Raw genomic sequence first — 18,288 nt, forward strand, 5'->3', positions numbered from 1 at the left:
TCCATTCCTCCTCCTCCTCCTCCTCTTCTTCTTCTTCTTCTTCTTCTTCTTCTTCTTCTTCTTCTTCTTCTTCTTCTTCTTCTTCTTCTTCCTCTTCCTCTTCCTCTCTCTTCTCGGTATCTTCTTTATTGTTTTTAAAGATACTTGGCTTTGGCGGTGTCAGGGAGCTCTATGACTCTACAACACCAGTGGCAAATGTTCCTGTAAGTTTAAGAGCTTTGGTGCACATCTCTTCATGGCTTGTGAATGAAGAGCCAGCACCAATTCATTTACAATTTATTTGAGAACATTCTGTGTTGCACATCTAACAGAGATTCATTGGCATCTAATTTTCCCTCATGCACACATTCTCCTGTGAGAGAAGAAAGGTCAGAAATTATGGTCCTCATTTTATAGAAGAGGCAATTGCACAAAAATGGAAACTCACAATGCAAGAAACTACTAGTTTCATTTGCATTAATTTTCCCTTCCCACTGAGTTTGTGTCGTCCAATCTTAGGTAAGGCCATCTCTATGGTCCACCTTTATGTAACCTTGTTTCTCCCCTGCATAAGAGAAGAAAAGACTAAATTAAAAGCTGATTTTTTATGTAGAGAGTGGTGGCATTAACTTTCCCAACCTGTTTATTATTTCCATTTAGAGAATGTGGTGCACAGTGGGCATTTTGCCACTAACCACAGAACTCCAGAGGACTTCTTGGAGTACATCTGGTGAGTTGCTGTAGATGGCACATACTTTCTCTTATTTGCCAAGTAATTAAAGTTCTGCCATGCCTACAATTTTTTTGTGAGAATCACATGACATTGGTAAAAACGTTGTTACTTTATCATTTCCCCCTCTCTTCTTTAGTCTTTTATAGGTAACTCCAAATGACCCACCTGTCTTTTCTTTCAATCTCAGTCCAGCTGAAGCTGTAAGTTCACAAACGAGGCTCTCAGGAGTACACATTTCCTCCCTCTGGCCTGCATGCACTGTGCCTGTAATGCAGTCAGGGAGCTCAATCCAGAGGGTCCATCCTGCTGATTTAGATCATTTCCTGTCCCACTGGGTCCAGCCAATCAAACTTTAGTGACTTACTAGTATACCCACCATTAAATCAGTCCCTAGTTCCCACTAATTGTTATCAGATTGCTGAATTCTGAGAATCAAATAATATTATCTATAGGGTGTCCCCCAAAATGTATACACATACTTTGCATAATTACAAAAGCATTGTTTACTAAAATACATTTCACTTTAAAAATTGAGCTTCAGCTGTTAGAGTGTGTATACATTCTTAGCGGGACACACTGTATATGAAAGAATTCTCAACTAGGCAAACATGAGGGTGGGTAGAAAACTGTCTTTTTCTTTAAAAAATAATAAACATTATGTCCAGATGATAGTTGTTGTTTTTTTGTGTGTGTTTTTGTTAGTTTTCTTTGTTTTAAGTAAAAGTGGTTTCTTGGGTTGGGTCATTTAGAAAGTCTGTAGAAGATTGTGAGCAAAGTCTGATTGTAAGATACTAAGCAGAAAATAAGGGTGAAGAAAGCGAGAAGACAAGGTGGCGGGTGGGTGGGTGGGAAGCAGTACCTCATCTGGGCGGTCTGACAAATTCCAATGTGCTCATTTGAAATATCAACAGTATCTGGCAACTACTATCAAAGGATTTCTCATAGAAGTAAGCTGGTTAGATTAGAAAAAGTAAAATCCAGAAGAAAAGTATGTGAGCATCACATGCCTACTCTCATATTCTCAAGGGAGAACTTTTTCAGAGGCAAACACTAAGGCACATCAACAACTAAAGTCGCAAATGGAGGAAGCTGTTTCAGATGTCAAGAAGTTCCCTCTTAGTTGGGTAGATCTTGACTAAAGAGCACTGAGGGTTCCAGTCCTAATCACCCCAGACATCTCATGTGTAGTGTTCTTATGACTGAGTTCTTTTTCTGAAAATACAGTGAACAAAAAGACCACTAAAGTCTTTTTAAAAGGGTTTTATTTATATTCATTTTATTCATGTAGAATTTTCTTTTGTCAGAGGTGATAGACATTGTTTACTAACTCCTGAGTGGGGATCCCATGCATAGAGTGGGACCCAGTGCATTTGGGTGCTCTCTGGGGAACATGGGTTTCCTTTGGTAGGTGGCTGAGTCTCTTGACTGGTCATGCTTAATGTGCAGGGAGTGGAGGAGCTGGGACTAATGTGGAAGGATGCTGTTGTCCCTTGTACTTCACATCTTATTTAACGAAAATGGAAACAAAAGCACCGGACTTATTCTACATCCTTTTCATCCAGTACCCACGGACCTGAAACACTGTTCAGATATGTATACTTGATAAAGTATTTCCTTCTTGGATGGCCAGTTAGGAAGGTTTTTTCCTCTTCATTTGATGGTTCATTTTCTTTAAAAGATACTGTTAAAGGGTGGATTAACAGTATTTGTTCTTTGAGTCTGTTCTAAAAAATAGAGACTAGTTCTCAGACTCTTCTCAGTCCTGGTGACATAAATTCTACTATCACACATCTGGCTACCAGATCATAAATGTTGACTCCCAAAAGTTCCTCTGTTCTTTGGCCTTCCCAAACCCAAGAAGTATTTGATTCCAGAGTCTGGAAACCTGACCTAGACTCTTCAGAACTGTTCCAGTTCTCTTGCATGTATTAGCAGTTTCTTTAAAAAAAATAAATTACAGTAAGTTAAATTAAATTTTATTTTATTTTTTTCATCCCCATTTGTTTCCTCTAAGATGTCTTCCACCTGCCCTACTGCCCCCACAATCACCACACTATTGGCCATGCCCAGTTCTTTCTCTTTTTTGCTCAATCCCTCCCCTCCCAACATTCCCACCTCACTCCACCCCCAACCCTCCCAAACCAGGGCTGTCTTCTTCCTTTTTTAAATTTATCTTTATCGTTGAAACTATTATGGATGTCCCCTTTGTTTTTTAGTTGTTGTTTTTCCCATTGATTCCCTCTCCCCACACCTGTCCATCACAAGCCTTCACCACTCTATTGTCTGTGTCCATGGACTATGCACATATACATAAAAGTTCCTGCTGAATCTCTTCCCTTCCTACCCTATCATCCCCCCCCCCCCACTTCCTTTTGACATTCATCAGTCTGTTCTATGGTTCTATGTCTCTGGATCTATTTTGTTCATCAGTTTATTTTGTTCATTAGATTCCACATATGAGTGAGATCATGTGATCTTTATCTTTCTCTGACTGGCTTATTTTGCTTAGCATAACATTCTGCAGGTCCATCCATGCTGTTGCAAATGGTAAGAGTTTCTTCTTTTTTACCACAGCGTAGTATTCCATTGTGTAAATGTACAATAACTTATTTTTAATCCACTCATTTGCTGATGGGCACTTGTGCTGCTTCCAAATCTTAGCTATTATAAATTGCACTACTATGAACACAGGGGTGCATATCAGAGCTGTCTTCTTGAACCTGAGAATCCTTTGCAGTTCTTTTCAACTAATCAAGCAGTGCCCTCTTCAGGTCAAATAAGTAATTACTGGGGACATTTCTCTCATTGACTCCTCTACACAGAAAAAACTTGGTTAAATCTAGAAATGTGGTCAGAATGTTATCTGTTTATATGAGTTTCTGATTCTATTTCCAGTCAATGAAGAGACCTTGATTATTTATTCATTTATTTATTCATTACAAAATTTTATAAACTTATTGTGGTGACATCGGTTAATAAAATTATATAGGTTTCAGGTGTACAATTCTGTAGTACAACATTCCTATATTGTATTTTGTGTTCACCACTCCAAGTCAAGTCTTATTCCATCACCTCTTATGCCTCCTTTTCCCTCTTCTACCTCATCCCACCCCTTTTCTCTCTGGTAATCACCATTATGTTGTCTGTGTCTATGAGTTATTCTTTTCTTTATTTTCTTTTTTTGCTTAATCCCTTCATTTTTTTCACCTAGCTCCCCAAAATCTTATCTTCTCTAACCTCTGTCAGTTTGTTTTCTTTATCTATGAATCTGTTTCTATTTTGTTTGTTTATTTTGTTCATTAGATTGCATATCTAAGTGAAATCATATACTATTTGTATTTCTGTCTCATTTTACTTAGCATAGTATTCTCCAGATCCACCCATGCTATCACAAAATGTAAGATTCCCCCCTTTTTTACAGATGAGTAGTATTCTATTGTTTCCCCCCATACTAAACCCTGAATCAAGGACTCAAGTGGAGATAATTTATTTAGGAAGAGATCTTAGGAGCATGAATGAGAAAGTATATAGGACAATGTTGGGGCTTGATCCTGTCAGGGTCTCCCAAGGAAAGCAAAGGGTCCCTTCCAGGATTGTCAGCTGGAAATCAGGAAGCTTGTACATTTAATTTATTTGCCCTGTTTCATCATTGGTTGGTGCTTGCCAGGAGGGCTGGTAATTCCCATGTCCTTTCAGGCTGTGCTTGACCGTGGGCTGAGTGTGCTCTTGAAGAATCAGAGAAGGTCCTGGGGGTAGAAAGTAAAATTGTATAGTGCATGCTTAATGTTGGATGTTGCCAGTTTGAATGAGTCTGAGTATCCACAGAATTGTCTACCACAGCTATTAATAAAATCAGAGCTAGACATTTGAATGTGACAACAAGACACACATGTTCTTTGCACTACTGAAATGCATGCTTGTAACTATATTACTGAATTTTCAAGGCTTTGGCTCAGTGCAATGTATTTAAAACACTCAATACAGGAGGGTTTTAAGTAAATTGCAGCTGGCCAGAACCCTGAAGACTCAGTTTAAACATTTAATTACTGCTTCTGGAGAACAGCATTTTAATCACTAAGAGTGTTGCCCCTGAGCGGCTTCTTAGCTGAGCCTTTGACATGAGCTTTGGGCCCCACTTCTTTAACAGGCAGCAAGGCTGAAATTGATAGTCATCTTCTCCATCTTCTGCCACACTCTGCAGATTTCCTTTGACAGCACTCCAGCAGACCGAGGTTGCTTGCCTGGTGGGGTGACCCACACCCTTCATTGCTGTAGTGTCACAGTTCTTAATCACTTAGCCCGTTTTTAGCCCTTCTATCAATAATTGCCACATGTTGATTTTATTGGACATGGAAATGCCCAATATGAAACACTGAAATTCCAGATGTATTCCTCCTCGCCCTTATTGTGTAGCCACAACCTGGTGCTTCATGACAATCAGGGCCAAGTACCCCTCCAAGTCCAATAACCCATTTCCTTGTCTGCCGGACCATTGGCACAAGGAGTTCAAAGTGACCTGGATGATGGTCATAACTAGTTTCAGTGGGACCCTTGCTGAATCCTCTGGTGCAAACATTCTTCCTCTGGGAACTAGGCCTCTAATCCAATGGAATCTAACGTTGAGGGAAAGAGAACAATAATTTCTGGAATGGGTTATAGGAGAGACGTGAGAAGAGTCTATTCCACACCCATTTCTTAGTTTCTACACTTGTGTATATTAGCTAGGATGCTAAAAGTATCCACATGTCAGCCATTGGTTTAATAAATATTACTGCTTCTGTAGAATAGCATTCTAGCCACTAATGTTGCCCCTGAGTGGCTTCTTAGCTGGGCCTTTAGCAGGCCATTCCATCATTTCCTCTGGATCATCTCACCTATGTACCATGGACATAGGTCATCTTTCAGGTTCATGGATGGACTAGTGGATGCCCTCCCAAGTTATGCCTCCACTGTCACACTTATTGTATTCTAAATTGGGTACTTTGTTCTGAGGAGATTCAGTGTTAGACAGGGATGAGAAAATAAAAGAAAATTGAAAAAAATTTTTTAAAAAAGCTTCAAGTAACAAAATAGAAAAGTTTAAGATTCTTGGAGGTATGTGCTACCAGGCAAATTATAAAAATTTTCTGGGTGAAGGAAATGCTTAGGAAGTCTCATCTGTCACATATATCATACAAAGCTATGAGGGTTACATGTGATAATATGTATGAGAACTCTTGGTAAAATTGGAAGGCACTACAGGTGCCATTATTTTTATTGTAATTTTAAGGATTACAGCTTGCAGACATCCATCTCTCTATGTTTCTGATATTCAGATATAAGGAGCTTTAATTCCCAAGAAAAGACAATGATTTCTATGTTCCTGTTAAGCAACTACACCCCCACTCCTTGACACAGGCACTGAGGTCAGAGGTTTCTGTAAGCCTCTCCCTGTCACTCATCTCACTGTGCCTCACTGAGAGCACAGAAATACACTGCAGCATCCTCCAGCTGGCAGTCTGAGATCCTGAGGCTGAAGTTTTTGGTTGCTTTCTGGAAGTTGACAGAGAAGCGATTTTCCGTTGCATTTTGTTGCTTAAAAGCCTCTTGGCGGATAATGAAAATCATCTCCCCACTGGGAGGTTGTTTGTACCAGTATAAATAATAATTACTGTCACTGGTGTCATATGTGCAGGCCAGGGTCGCAGTCTCTGCCTCCTGCACAGACATTTGTTGTTGAGGCTGAGTGACCTTCTGGGCCACGCTGGATCCTGTGGGAAAGAGCACAGAAAGGACTGCACTGGGCATGGCACCAGAGAGATAAAGCAGGCAGACTCACAGCTGGTTCCCATCCCCACCCACCTTTCCTCTTGATCCAAACTTCAGGCAAAATCCAACATGATTTTGCTTCCAATAGCTGGTATCAATGAGGAGGTAAGATCCCTGTGTTTTTAAATATTTTTTCCTACTTTCCAATCCTCCTTGGTACTTGGAAAAGCAAATACGTGTTCCTTACCAAGGCAGGTGGAGACCACGAATGCCCACAGCACGCCCCGGCACGCCATGCTGGCAGCTCTCTTCTGCAGGGTGAAAGTCTCTTGTTCTGATCTGAAAGTTGGGTACCAGCTGTTCTCGGTGACATCACTGTCAGAACAGGAAATGGTAGGTCAGTTGCGCGGTTGGTTATGTCTTGCTATAAAACGTTTATCAATGCCTTTTTTCTTTTGTTTCATAGAATAAAAGTTTGGCTGTAACTCCAAAGAAAAAACGATGTTAAATCTCTAATTTTGTAAATAGTTTATGTAAAGATGTGATCTTGGAGAGGAGAACTGTATAGGTGGGAAAAATGGTATAGGTGAAACTAATGTAATGACTTCAGTTTTCTCTGTAAGCTTTCTTTTTCTTTCTTCTCTCTCTCTCTCTCTCTCTCTCTCTCTCTCTCTCTCTCTCTCTCTCTCTTCTGTCCGTCCCTTCCTCTCTCCCTTCCTCCCTCATCCTGCCCTTTTTGTAGTAAAGCCAATATCATAATGGCCTCTGCATTGACATAAAACAGGTTTTGATTATACTATTATTCTTTGTCCAATTCTTTATTTTAATCATTTTTTCAAAACTCTAATCCTATATTATAAAAGGCTAATGTGCAAATTGTCCTCTCAACCGGGAGTTCAACTGGGAGTTTGACCAGGGAGTGGAGCTGGCCGGCCAACTGCCCACAGTCCCTCCCCTGACTGGCCCTTCCTCCCATTGGCCCTGATTATTGTGGGCCGGCTGGACCCCACCCATGCACGAATTCATGCATGGGTCCTCTAGTACATAGATAAAAAAAACAGCAACACTCAGTCTAGAGAAAATAGGAACCAGAATTTTGATATTTAATTGCTCTGTTATTTATTTGAAGACTGTCTCCTCCTCCTCTCCTTCTCCTTCTCCTTCTCCTTCTCCTTCTCCTTCTCCTTCTCCTTCTCCTTCTCCTTCTCCTTCTCCTTCTCCTTATCTTCTCCTCCTTCCTCCTCCTCATTCCTCCTCCTCATCCTCCTCCTCCTTCCTCCCATCCTCCTACTCTCATGCTCCTCATCCTCTTCTTCTCTTCTTCTTCTTCTTCTTCTTCTTCTTTCTTTTCTTTTCTTCTTATTCTTCTTCTTCTTCTTCTTCTCTTCTCCTTCTCTTCTTCTCTCTTCTCTTCTTCTTCTTCGTCTCTTCTTCTTTTTCTTCTTTTCTTCTTCTTCTTCTTTCTTTTTCTTTTTTCTCTCTCTTCTTATTCTTGTTCTTTTTCTCTCTTCGTATTCTTCTTATTCTTTCTTCTTCTTGTTCTCTGTCTTTCTTCGTTCTCTTTCTTTTTCTCTTTCTTCTTCTTCTTCTTCTTCTTCTTCTTCTTCTTCTTCTTCTTCTTTCTTTTTTTAAAAAGAATAGTTGGCTTTGGCTGATCAAGGAGCTCTACAACTCTACAACACAGGTAGAAAATATTCCTGTAACAGCTTTGTTGCACATTTCTTCATGGCTTGTGATTGAAGAGCCAGCACAATTCATTTACAATTTATTTGAAAACATTCTGTGTTGCACATCTAACAGAGATTCATTGGCATCTAATTTTCCCTCATGCACACATCTCCTGTTGAGAGAGAAAGGTCAGAATTATGGTCCTCTTTTATAGAAGAGGCATTGCACAAAAATGGAAACTCACAAGCAAGAAGAAACTACTAGTTTCATTTGCCATTTAATTTTCCTTCCCACTGTGAGTTTGTGGTCGGTCCAATCTTAGGTAAGGCCCTCTCTATGGTCCACCTTTATGTAACCTTGTTTCTCCCCTGCATAAGAGAAGAAAAGACTAAATTAAGCTGCTTTTTTTTTATTGTAGAGATGGTGGCATTAACTTTCCCAAACTGTTTATTTTTCCATTTACGAGACTGTGGTGCACAGTGGGCATTTGCCACTACCCACACGAAACTCCAGAGGACTTCTTGGAGTACACTTGGTGAGTTGCTGTAGATGGGCCCTTCTTTCCTTATTGCCAATGAAGTAAGTCTTCCATGCCCCCATTTGTGTGTTTGCAGATCACATGACATGGTTAAAAACGTGTTCCTTTACTTTCCCCCTTCACTTCTTCAGTCTTTATATGTAACTCCAGATGATCCACCTGTCTTTTCTTTCACTCCAGTCCGCTGAGCGTAAGTTCACACGGGCTTCTCAGGAGTACACATTTCCCCCTCTGGCCGCATGCACTGTGCCTGTCATGCAGCAGGGCTCCATCCAGAGGGGCATCTCTGATTAGATTATTTCCTGACCCTCTGGGCCCAGCCAATCAAACTTTCATTTCTGCCTAGTATATCCATTGTTCAATCAGTCCCTAGTTTCCACCAATTGTTAATCAGGTTGCTGAATTCTGAGATTCAAATAATATTATCTATAGGGTGTCCCCCAAAATGTATATACATACTTTGAATAATTATAAAAGCAGTGTTTACTAAAATACATTTCACTTTCAAAATTTATCTTCAGCTGTTACAGTGTGTATGCATTTCTCTCAAGGAGGCAAACATGAGGGTAGAAAACTATCTTTTCCTTTAAAAAATAATAAATATTATGTCCAGATGATAGTTGTTGTTTTTTTGTGTGTGTTTTTGTTAGTTTTCTTTGTTTTAAGTAAAAGTGGTTTCTTGGGTTGGGTCATTAGAACGTCTGTAGAAGATTGTGAGCAAAGTTGATGTAAGATATACGCCGAAAATTAGGGTGAAAGAGCTGAAGAAAGAGGCAGACAGGTTGGGGGTGGGTGGGTGGGACGCAGTACTTCATCTGGGCGGTCTGACAAATTCCAATTGCTCATTTGAAATATCAACCGTATCTGGCAATTCTATCAAAGGGATTTCTCATATAATTAAGCTGTTTAGATTAGAAAAAGTAAAATCCCGGAAGAAAAGTATGGAGCCTCACTGCTACTTCATTTTCTAAGGAGAACTTTTCAGAGGCAACACTAAGGACTCAACCATCTAAAGTCGCAAATGGAGTAAGCTGTTGTTTCAGATGTCAAGAAGTTCCTCTAGTTGGGTAGATTTGATAAAGAGCACGAGGTTCCAGTCCATCACCCCAGACTTCATGTGTATGTTCTTATGACTGAGTTCTTTTTGAAAATTCAGTGTGAACAAAAGACATAAGTCTTTTTAAAAGGTTTTTTTATATTTCATTTTTCATGTAGAATTTTTTTGTCGCGGTGATATACTTGTTTACTTCCTGAGGGGGATCCATGATAGAGTGGGGCCCCAGTGCATTTGGTGGTCTGTGGGAACATTGGTTCCTTTGGTAGGTGGCTGTTGTGTCTTGCTGGGGTGGTTAATGTGCAGGGACGGGAGGGGCTGGGATAATGTGAAGGATGCGTTGTTCCCTTGTCCTCAATCTTATTTAAGACATGGAAACCAAGGCACGGACTATCTAATCCTTTCCTCCCGTACCCACGGCCTGACACATGTTCAGATATGTATATTTGTAAAGATTTCCTTTCTTGCTGGGCAGTTTAGTTAGGTGGTTTTCCTCTTCATTGTGGTCATTTTCTTTTAAAGATCTGTTAAGGTGGCTAACCGTATTGTTCTTTGAGTTGTTCTAAAAAATATAGATAGTTTCGGACTCTTCTCCTACCTGATGAATTATATTTTTTTGTCGCACATCTGGCTACCAGGTTAGAAATGTTTGGCTCCCAAAAGTTCCTGTCCTGCCTTCCCCACCCACGACCGTATTTGATCCGATCTCGAAATTGACCTAGATTCTTCAGAACTGTTTCCATTTCTTTATATATCTTCGCAGTTTTTTTAAAAGTAAATATAATTAAGTTAAATTAAAATTTATTTATTTTTCCCTTCCCATTTATTTTCCTTCTATTATGTCTTCCACTGCCCTACGCCCCCACAATCACCCTATTGACCAGGCCCCGTTCTTTCTCTTTTTGCTCAATCCCTCTCCTCCCACCTTCCTACCTCAACTCCCCTCCCCCCTCCCCACAGGGCTGTATTTTTACTTTTAAACTTATCTTTATTGTTGAAAGTATTATGGATGTCCCCTTTGTTTTTTAGTTGTTGTTTTTCCCATTGACCCCCCTTCTCCCCACACCTGTCCGTCCCAAGCCTTTACCACTCTATTGTCTGTGTCCATGGACTATGCACATATGTATAAAAGTTTCCTGCTTAAACTCTTTCCTTCTACCCCGTTCTACTCCCCCCACTTCCGTTGGCACAATTTCATGTCTCTTCATTGTTCATGTCTTTGATCTATTTTGTCATCAGTTTATTTGTTCATTAGATTCCACTATGAGTGAGCTTTCTGTGATCTTTATCTTTCTCTGATTGGCTTATTTTGCTTAGCATAACGTTCTCCAGGTCCATCCATGCTGTTGCAAATGGTAAGAGTTTCTTCTTTTTTTACCTCAGCATAGTATTCCATTGTGTAAAATTACAACAGCTTTTTTTAAAATCCATCGTTTGCTGATGAGCGCTTGGGCTGTTTCCAAATCTTAGCTATTGTAAATTGCACTGCTATGAGCATAGGGGTGCATATCAGAGCTGTCTTCTTGAACCTGAGAATCCATTGCAGCTCCTGTCAACTAATACAAGCAGTGCCCTCTTCAGGTCAAATAAGTAATTACTGGGGAAATTTCTCTACTGGCTCTCACACAGAACCACTTGGTTAATCCAGAAATCTGTTCAGAAATTTATTTGTTTATATGAGTGCCTGATTCTTATTTCCACTCAATGAAGAGACCTTGATTATTTATTTATTTGTTACAAATTTTTATGAATTTATTGGGTGACATTGGTTAATAAAATTATATAGATTTCAGGTGTACAATTTTATAGTGCAATGTCCATATATCGTATTTTGTGTTCACCACTGCAAGTCAAGTCTCCTTCCATCGCCATTTATCCCTTCTCTTCCCTCTTCTACCTCATCCCACCCCTTTTCTTCTGTTAATCACCATATTGTTGTCTGTGTCTATGAGTTTTATGTTTTTTTCTTAATCCCTTCATGTTTTTCACCCAACTCCCCCAATTCTTCTCTTCTCTAACAACTGCTGTCGGTTTGTTTTCTTTATCTATAATCAGTTTCTATTTTGTTTATTTTGTTCATTAGATTGCATATATAAGGGAAATCATATGGTATCTGTATTTCTCCGACTCTCTTATTTTATTTAGCATAATATTCTCCAGATCCATCCATGCTGTCACAAAAAGTAAGATTTCCCCCTTTTTCACAGATGCGTAGTATTCTATTGTTTTCCTCCCAGATAAACCCTGAAGCAAAGACTCAGGTGAAGATAATTTATTTAGGAAGAGATCTTAGGAAGCATGAGTGAGGAATTATGTAGGGCATGGTTGGGGCTTGATTCTGCCAGTATCTCCCAAGAACAGCACAGGGTCCCTTTCGGGATTGTCAGCTGGAAATCAGGAAGCTTGTACATTTAATTTATTTGCCCTGTATATGGTTGGGTTTGCCAGGAGGGCTGGTAATGTCCCGTCCTTCCGGTGTGCTTGACCGTGGTGGGCTGAGTGTGCTCTTGAAGAACCAGAGAAGGTCCTTGGGGGTTAGAAAGTAAATTGTTATAGTGCATTGCTTAATGTGCTGTTTGCCAGTTTGAATGAGGTCTGAGTATCCACAGAACAGCCTTCTACCACAGCATTATAAAATCAGAAGCTAGACATTGAATGTGACAACACGACACCCATGTCTTTGATCCTGAGATGCATGCTTGTAAAAACTATATTACTGAATTTTTCAAGGCTTTGGCTCAGTGCAATGTATTTAAAACACTCAATACAGGCGGTTTTCGTAAATTGGCAGCTGGCAAGAAACCCTGACGACTCAGTTTCCACATTTAATCTGTTGCTTCTGGAGAACAGCATTTTAAACACGTAAGAGTGTGCCCTGCGCGCTCTTAGCTGAGCCTTTGACATGAGCTTTGGGCCCCACTTCTTTAACAGGCAGCAAGGCTGAAATTGATAGTCATCTTCTCCCTCTTCTGCAACACTCTCCAGTTTCCTTGGACAGCACTCCAGCAGACCTAGGTTGCTTGCCTGGGGTGACCCAGACCCTTCATTGTTGAAGGGTCACAGTTATTAATCACTTTGCCCGTTTTTAGCCCTTCTATCCACTTATTTGCCACCTGTTTGATTTTTTGGACATGGAAAGCCCATATGAAAAACTGAATTCCAGCGTATCCTCTCGCCCTTATTGTGTAGCCCCAACCGGGCTTCATGACAATTCAGGGCCAAGTCCCCTCCAAGCCAAAACCCATTTCCTTGTGCCGGACCTTGGCACACGGAGTTTCAAAGTGACCTGGATTTATGGTCAGAACTGTTTCAGTGGGACCTTGCCTGAATCCTCTGGGCAACATCTTCTCTGGTTACCTAGGGCCTTTAATCCAATGGAATCTAACGTGAGGGAAGAAAGCGAACCATAATTTCTGAAGGGTATAGGAGCGACGTGTGAGAAGAGTCTATTCCACCACCATTTCTAGTTTCTACACTTGTGTATATTAGGCTCGGATGCGTAAAAGTATCCACATGTCAGCCATTGGTTTAATAAAATTACTGCTTCTGTAGAATAGCATTATTTCTAGCCCACTACTGTTGCCCCTGAGTGGCTCTTAGCTGGGCCTTTAGCAGCATTCCATTCATCCTCTGGATCATTCACCTATGTACATTGGACAAGGTCATCTGCAGTGGTGGTCAGGTGGACTAGTGGACTGCCCTCCCACGGTAGCCTCCACTGTACATTTATGGATTCTAAATTGGGTTCATACTGTGGTCTGGTGAGATTCCGTGTAGCAGGGATGAGAACTAAAAGAAATTGAAAAAAATTTTTAAAAAAGCTTCAAGTAACAACAAGAAGAGTTTAAGATTCTTGGAGGTTTATGTGCTACCAGGGCAAATTATTAAAATTTTTCTGGGTGAGAGACATGGTTAGGAAGTCTCTCTGTCACATAAATCCTACAAAGCTATGAGGGTTCCATGTGATACTATGTATGAGAATCTTGGTAAAATGAAGGCATTACAGGTGCCCTTATTTTATTGTAATTTTGAAGGATTACAGCTTGCAGACATCCCTCTCTCTATTTTCTGATATTCGATTTAGGAGCTTTAATTCCCAGAAAAGACAATGATTTCTATGTTCCTGTAAGAACTACACCCCCACCCTTGGCCACAGGCACTGAGGTCAGAGGTTCTGTAAGCCTCTCCCTGTCACTCATCTCACTTGTGCCTCACTGAGAGCACAGAAATACACTGCGGCATCCTCCAGCTGGCAGTCTGAGATCCTGAGGCTGAAGTTTTTGGTGCTTTCTGGAAGTTGACAGAGAAGCGATTTTCCGTTGCATTTTGTTGCTTAAAGCCTCTTGGCGGATAATGAAAATCATCTCCCCACTGGGGTGGTTGTTTTACCCAGTTATACATAATAATTACTGTCACTGGTGTCATAGTGCAGGCCAGGGTCGGCCAGTTCTTGCCTCCTGCACAGACATTTGTTGTTGAGGCTGAGTGACCTTCTGGGCCTCGCTGGATCCTGTGGGAAAGAGCACAGAAAGGACTGCCCTGGGTATGGCACCAGAGAGATAAAGCAGGCAGACTCAGAGCTGGTTCCCCTCCCCACCCACCTCTCCTCTTGATCCAAACCCCAGGCAGAACATATTACTTTCTGTCTCCCATAGCTGGGCTCTGTGAGACAATGCAGGTTATGTGCTATTAATCTTCCCGTTTCAGAGCAGTTCATGTGCTATTAATCTTCTCGTTTCAGAGCTGTATTAGATAACATTTTATATAAAGACTTACACCTTCCTTACCAAGACAGGTAGAGACCATGACTACCCACAGCAAAGTAGCAGGCGTCATGCTGGCAGCTCTCCCTGTGGGGTGAGAAGTCTCTTGCTCTGTTCTGGCTTCTCCTCTGTGCTTGGTGACAGGAAATGGTATCATAGGTAGGAGGAGTTTCGCAGAGAGGAATCTTCCCAGTACATATTGGTCTCTCTTTCAGAAAATAGGCCTTGATTATAATTTTAAATGAAAGTGAGAAATGTTTTCAGAGTTCTTCTATTCTAGAATGAAAATAGAGAGGAGAGGAAGCTGACATTTATTTCTGATATGACCTAGTTTCGGAGAAAAGGTTGGAGCTGGAAGGGTGAGCAGAAGTATCAGGTTTCATTTGCAACAATGGCAAACTCTGTAACTTTTGTTTTCTTCTTTTGAAAATAAAAATGGCAAAGCAACTATGATAAATATGAATAATTGATTACGGGTAACAAGAATACACTTGTTATATTTATATATTGAATTTTTATATTTTGACAATTTCTCAAAATAAAGAAGGAGAAAAAAAAATACATTTTTGACTAAAAAAAGCAGTGACAAGCTTGGAAGCAGTTCATATCATGTCTAATTGTGCCTACTTTTCCATAGATACTTAAAATAAATTAGTCCTTCTTTGTGCTGTATCAGGAAACTCTGAACTAACTTTTGCACTAAATTGCCTCAAACAACTCATAGTAAGAGTTGCTCTCACCACTCATGTCATTTTGAGAAAAGATTGTGAACAAAAAACTTTTAAACAAAATGTACTATGATTCATTAGAATTTTGCATTTCCAGAGGGAGTGACAGAGATACATACTTAATTCCAGAGTTGGAGGCGCTAAGGGGAGAGTAAGAATGGGATCCTGTTACATTCCAGACATTGTCTGAGCAGCATGGTTCTCCTTAGCCCAGTGGTGAGGGGCTGAACCTCTCAACTCAGAGAGGGGCAAGGAGTTGTGAGAGTTAGGAACAGCCTTGAACGAAGCTGCTAGAATCTCTTGTGCCCCCAAACCCAGTTTGATAACAATGGAAGAAGGGACAACAATTTCTTCTAGATTAGCGGTTCTCAACCTGTGGGTCGAGACCCCTTTGGGGGTCGAATGACCCTTTCACAGGGGTCATCTAAGACCATCGGAAAACACATATATAATTACATATTGTTTTTTTGATTAATCACTATACTTTAATTATGTTCAATTTGTAACAATGAAATTGGGGGTCACCACAACATGAGGAACTGTATTAAAGGGTCGAGGCATTAGGAAGGTTGAGAACCACTGTTCTAGATCATCTCCATCCTTGTCTGATGATTTGAATTTCTGAAAGTCAGCTCCAAAGTGAGGATTTGTGTAAGCAGTTTATAAAACATTGGTAGGAAGTGATTCAGGGAAGAGAAGGAAGATGATAATAGGGTGTTGTCATCAAGTGAGTTATCACTATGGACAATTGGAGCTTACTCCAGCTGGGAAGGCTGGGATTCAGTATGGCATACCCTTTGGAGTTATCTGAAATAAAGCACAAAGGAGCTGGAATAATCCATAAACTCAGTGTCCATCGCTGATTGGGGGCTGCTTTAGGAACTCAGCACCGTGTTGAAGAATAACTCTCCAACCTCTCAGGGTGCTATCTCATGCTGGTGCTTTAGCTGGGCCTTTGAGTTGTTATTCCAATGTTCTCTTAGGCTAGTGGTTTGTGGATAACGCTCTTTTTAGTAGGATCATTATATCCATTGGTCGAGTGTCCATTGTCACACCTCCTTCTATAATGCGGGTCTGTTGATGCAGAGGGATGGGAAGTCCTTTGAAGATCAGTCAGACACTTTGAGCCCTCAGTTTTGTGCTGCTATGTGTGGCATTGTGGAAGGGAAGGCAACTCCTACCCAGATGTGGCTATTAATCCCAATAAAAAAAGATTTCTGTCACCTCCAGGAAGGAAGTGGTCCAATGTAATCAACTTGCCAACAAGTGGCTGGTGATCTCCTTCAGAGGTGATTCCATATTGAAGGCTCACTGTGGTATCTACTGCTGACAGGCTGGCTGTTTGGCAGCAGAAGTAGCTGAGTCTGAATTGTTGAGAGAAAACCATTCTTCTGGGCTATGGAGAACCTCTATTCTGTCACCTTGGCTACTCTGTTCATGGGTCTGTTGTTCAAGCACTGAAGTGGACAGAGGCTGGTGGCGTGCTCTGGTTGGATTATGTTGCGTCCTCTTCAGTGGGTGCTCTCCTGTGGGCGTGGATATAAGGTATAATGATTTCAACAATGTGTGCCTATACACACTGCTTCTTCAGTTCATGGTCACTCCTCAAGGTGACTCATCTTCCTCCCACCCCACCTGCTCAGGGTCTGACCTTAGAAAAGAGCAGGATGCTGGGCAAAGACCCACTGTTCATAACCTCTGGTCACACCTCTTTGATTCTTCTCCAGCCGGCTGCTTGACCTTTCTCCTCTTAAGGAGGCACCAGATTTCCCCTCATATTGTGTTCTCTTTTTATGATGTCCTTTACAAACGTTATACTACCAGTTTCCCTCAGGTTTTGTACTTGATCTTTAAGCCAGTCTTTTTGAAATGTCAAAATATATTTTCTTTAATCACTGAAGTTGATGACCATGGCTTTTCAGATACTGTATTTCCAGAGTATTTGTAAAAGTCTACAAAGGATCTCAATTTGCTACAAAAGAGCAAGAATTTTACTCTGTTCTCTGTTCTTTTTTTAGTGCTCTGTTTTCTGACATTAAGCCTCAGGTTTTTGGACTAGTTTTAGCAGAGTAAGGATTTCACACTGAGAGACAAAATACATCACATGGTATTTGACATCACTATCCTTCTACACATGGTCTTCAAATGAAAAATATTTGATATTGTGCAATAAAAAGTGCCTCGTGTTTCCTGTTACTTAGAGCAAAGTTAAAGTCAGTGTTCTGGAGACCTTATAGGGGGAGGTGCAGGGCTGGGCAGGGTTTAGGTGCAGGGGACAGGTGTCTGAGCCGCACTGTGGGCTCGCTGCACACAGGAACCTGGTTGAATCCTGGAGCCTGGAATCCCTCACATGCAGGGAAAAGTGCTGGCCCTCTGTGTTAAGCCTGGCAGTGAATTTTCCGCTGATCTTGTCTTTCACATTTGACCGCATCTGTATCAGGGAGCTGAGGCCTTCCCCGGGATCCTGCCTAAACCATTGGAAGAAATCGAAATTGCTGTCTGTATAACTACAATTCATCGTGAAGCTCTCTGCTTCCTGGACTTTCAGGAAAGCTGGGCTCTGTTCCACCGGCGGTTGTCGGTTTGACCCTGTTCAGGAGGAGTGAAAAGATTTTCATACATAAGAAACTGTTTTTTTTCCTTATTTGTTTTCTATTCCTTAGAATAAACCCCAGATTGTCCCTGGGATCCCTCTAGATTTCATTAACGGAGGTGCCCCATTGTCCCTTGCTTGGCCCTTCTGCTCCCCCTCACACTGCCCCTCACTCACAGGTTAGCTGCACACACAGGAGCATCAGTGAAGCTCGCAGGGGAATCTCCATTCTTGCTTCTTCCTGGAGTCTGAGGATTCAGTTAGGAGGCTTGGAACTGGCCATGCTCAGTGGGCTTAGGTCACTGTTCTAGATTCTTCTGCTTCTTTTGGATGGAAACCCCTGGTGATCTTCTTACTGTTTTTACAACCAATCAAAATTTCACTTGTCACGTTAAACTCATCTTTGAAAATACTCTTTCTTGCTTTCCTCTGGGGAGGTCTAGGTTCCAGCCAGTCACTTCTGTCAATGGAAACACTGCCCCCA

General features: G+C 41.1%; 1 gene segment (V, D, J or C); it reads right to left on the reverse strand.

Moving 5' to 3' along the window:
• Positions 1-6,154: 6,154 nt before the first annotated feature.
• On the reverse strand, positions 6,155-14,565 carry LOC118672776. The segment is given in 2 exon segments: positions 6,155-6,462; positions 14,508-14,565. Coding segments are annotated over 2 exon segments (357 nt in total).
• Positions 14,566-18,288: the final 3,723 nt, after the last annotated feature.

The sequence above is a fragment of the Myotis myotis genome, unplaced genomic scaffold (genome assembly GCF_014108235.1).
Source record: "Myotis myotis isolate mMyoMyo1 unplaced genomic scaffold, mMyoMyo1.p scaffold_m19_p_1, whole genome shotgun sequence".
NCBI lineage: Eukaryota > Metazoa > Chordata > Mammalia > Chiroptera > Vespertilionidae > Myotis > Myotis myotis.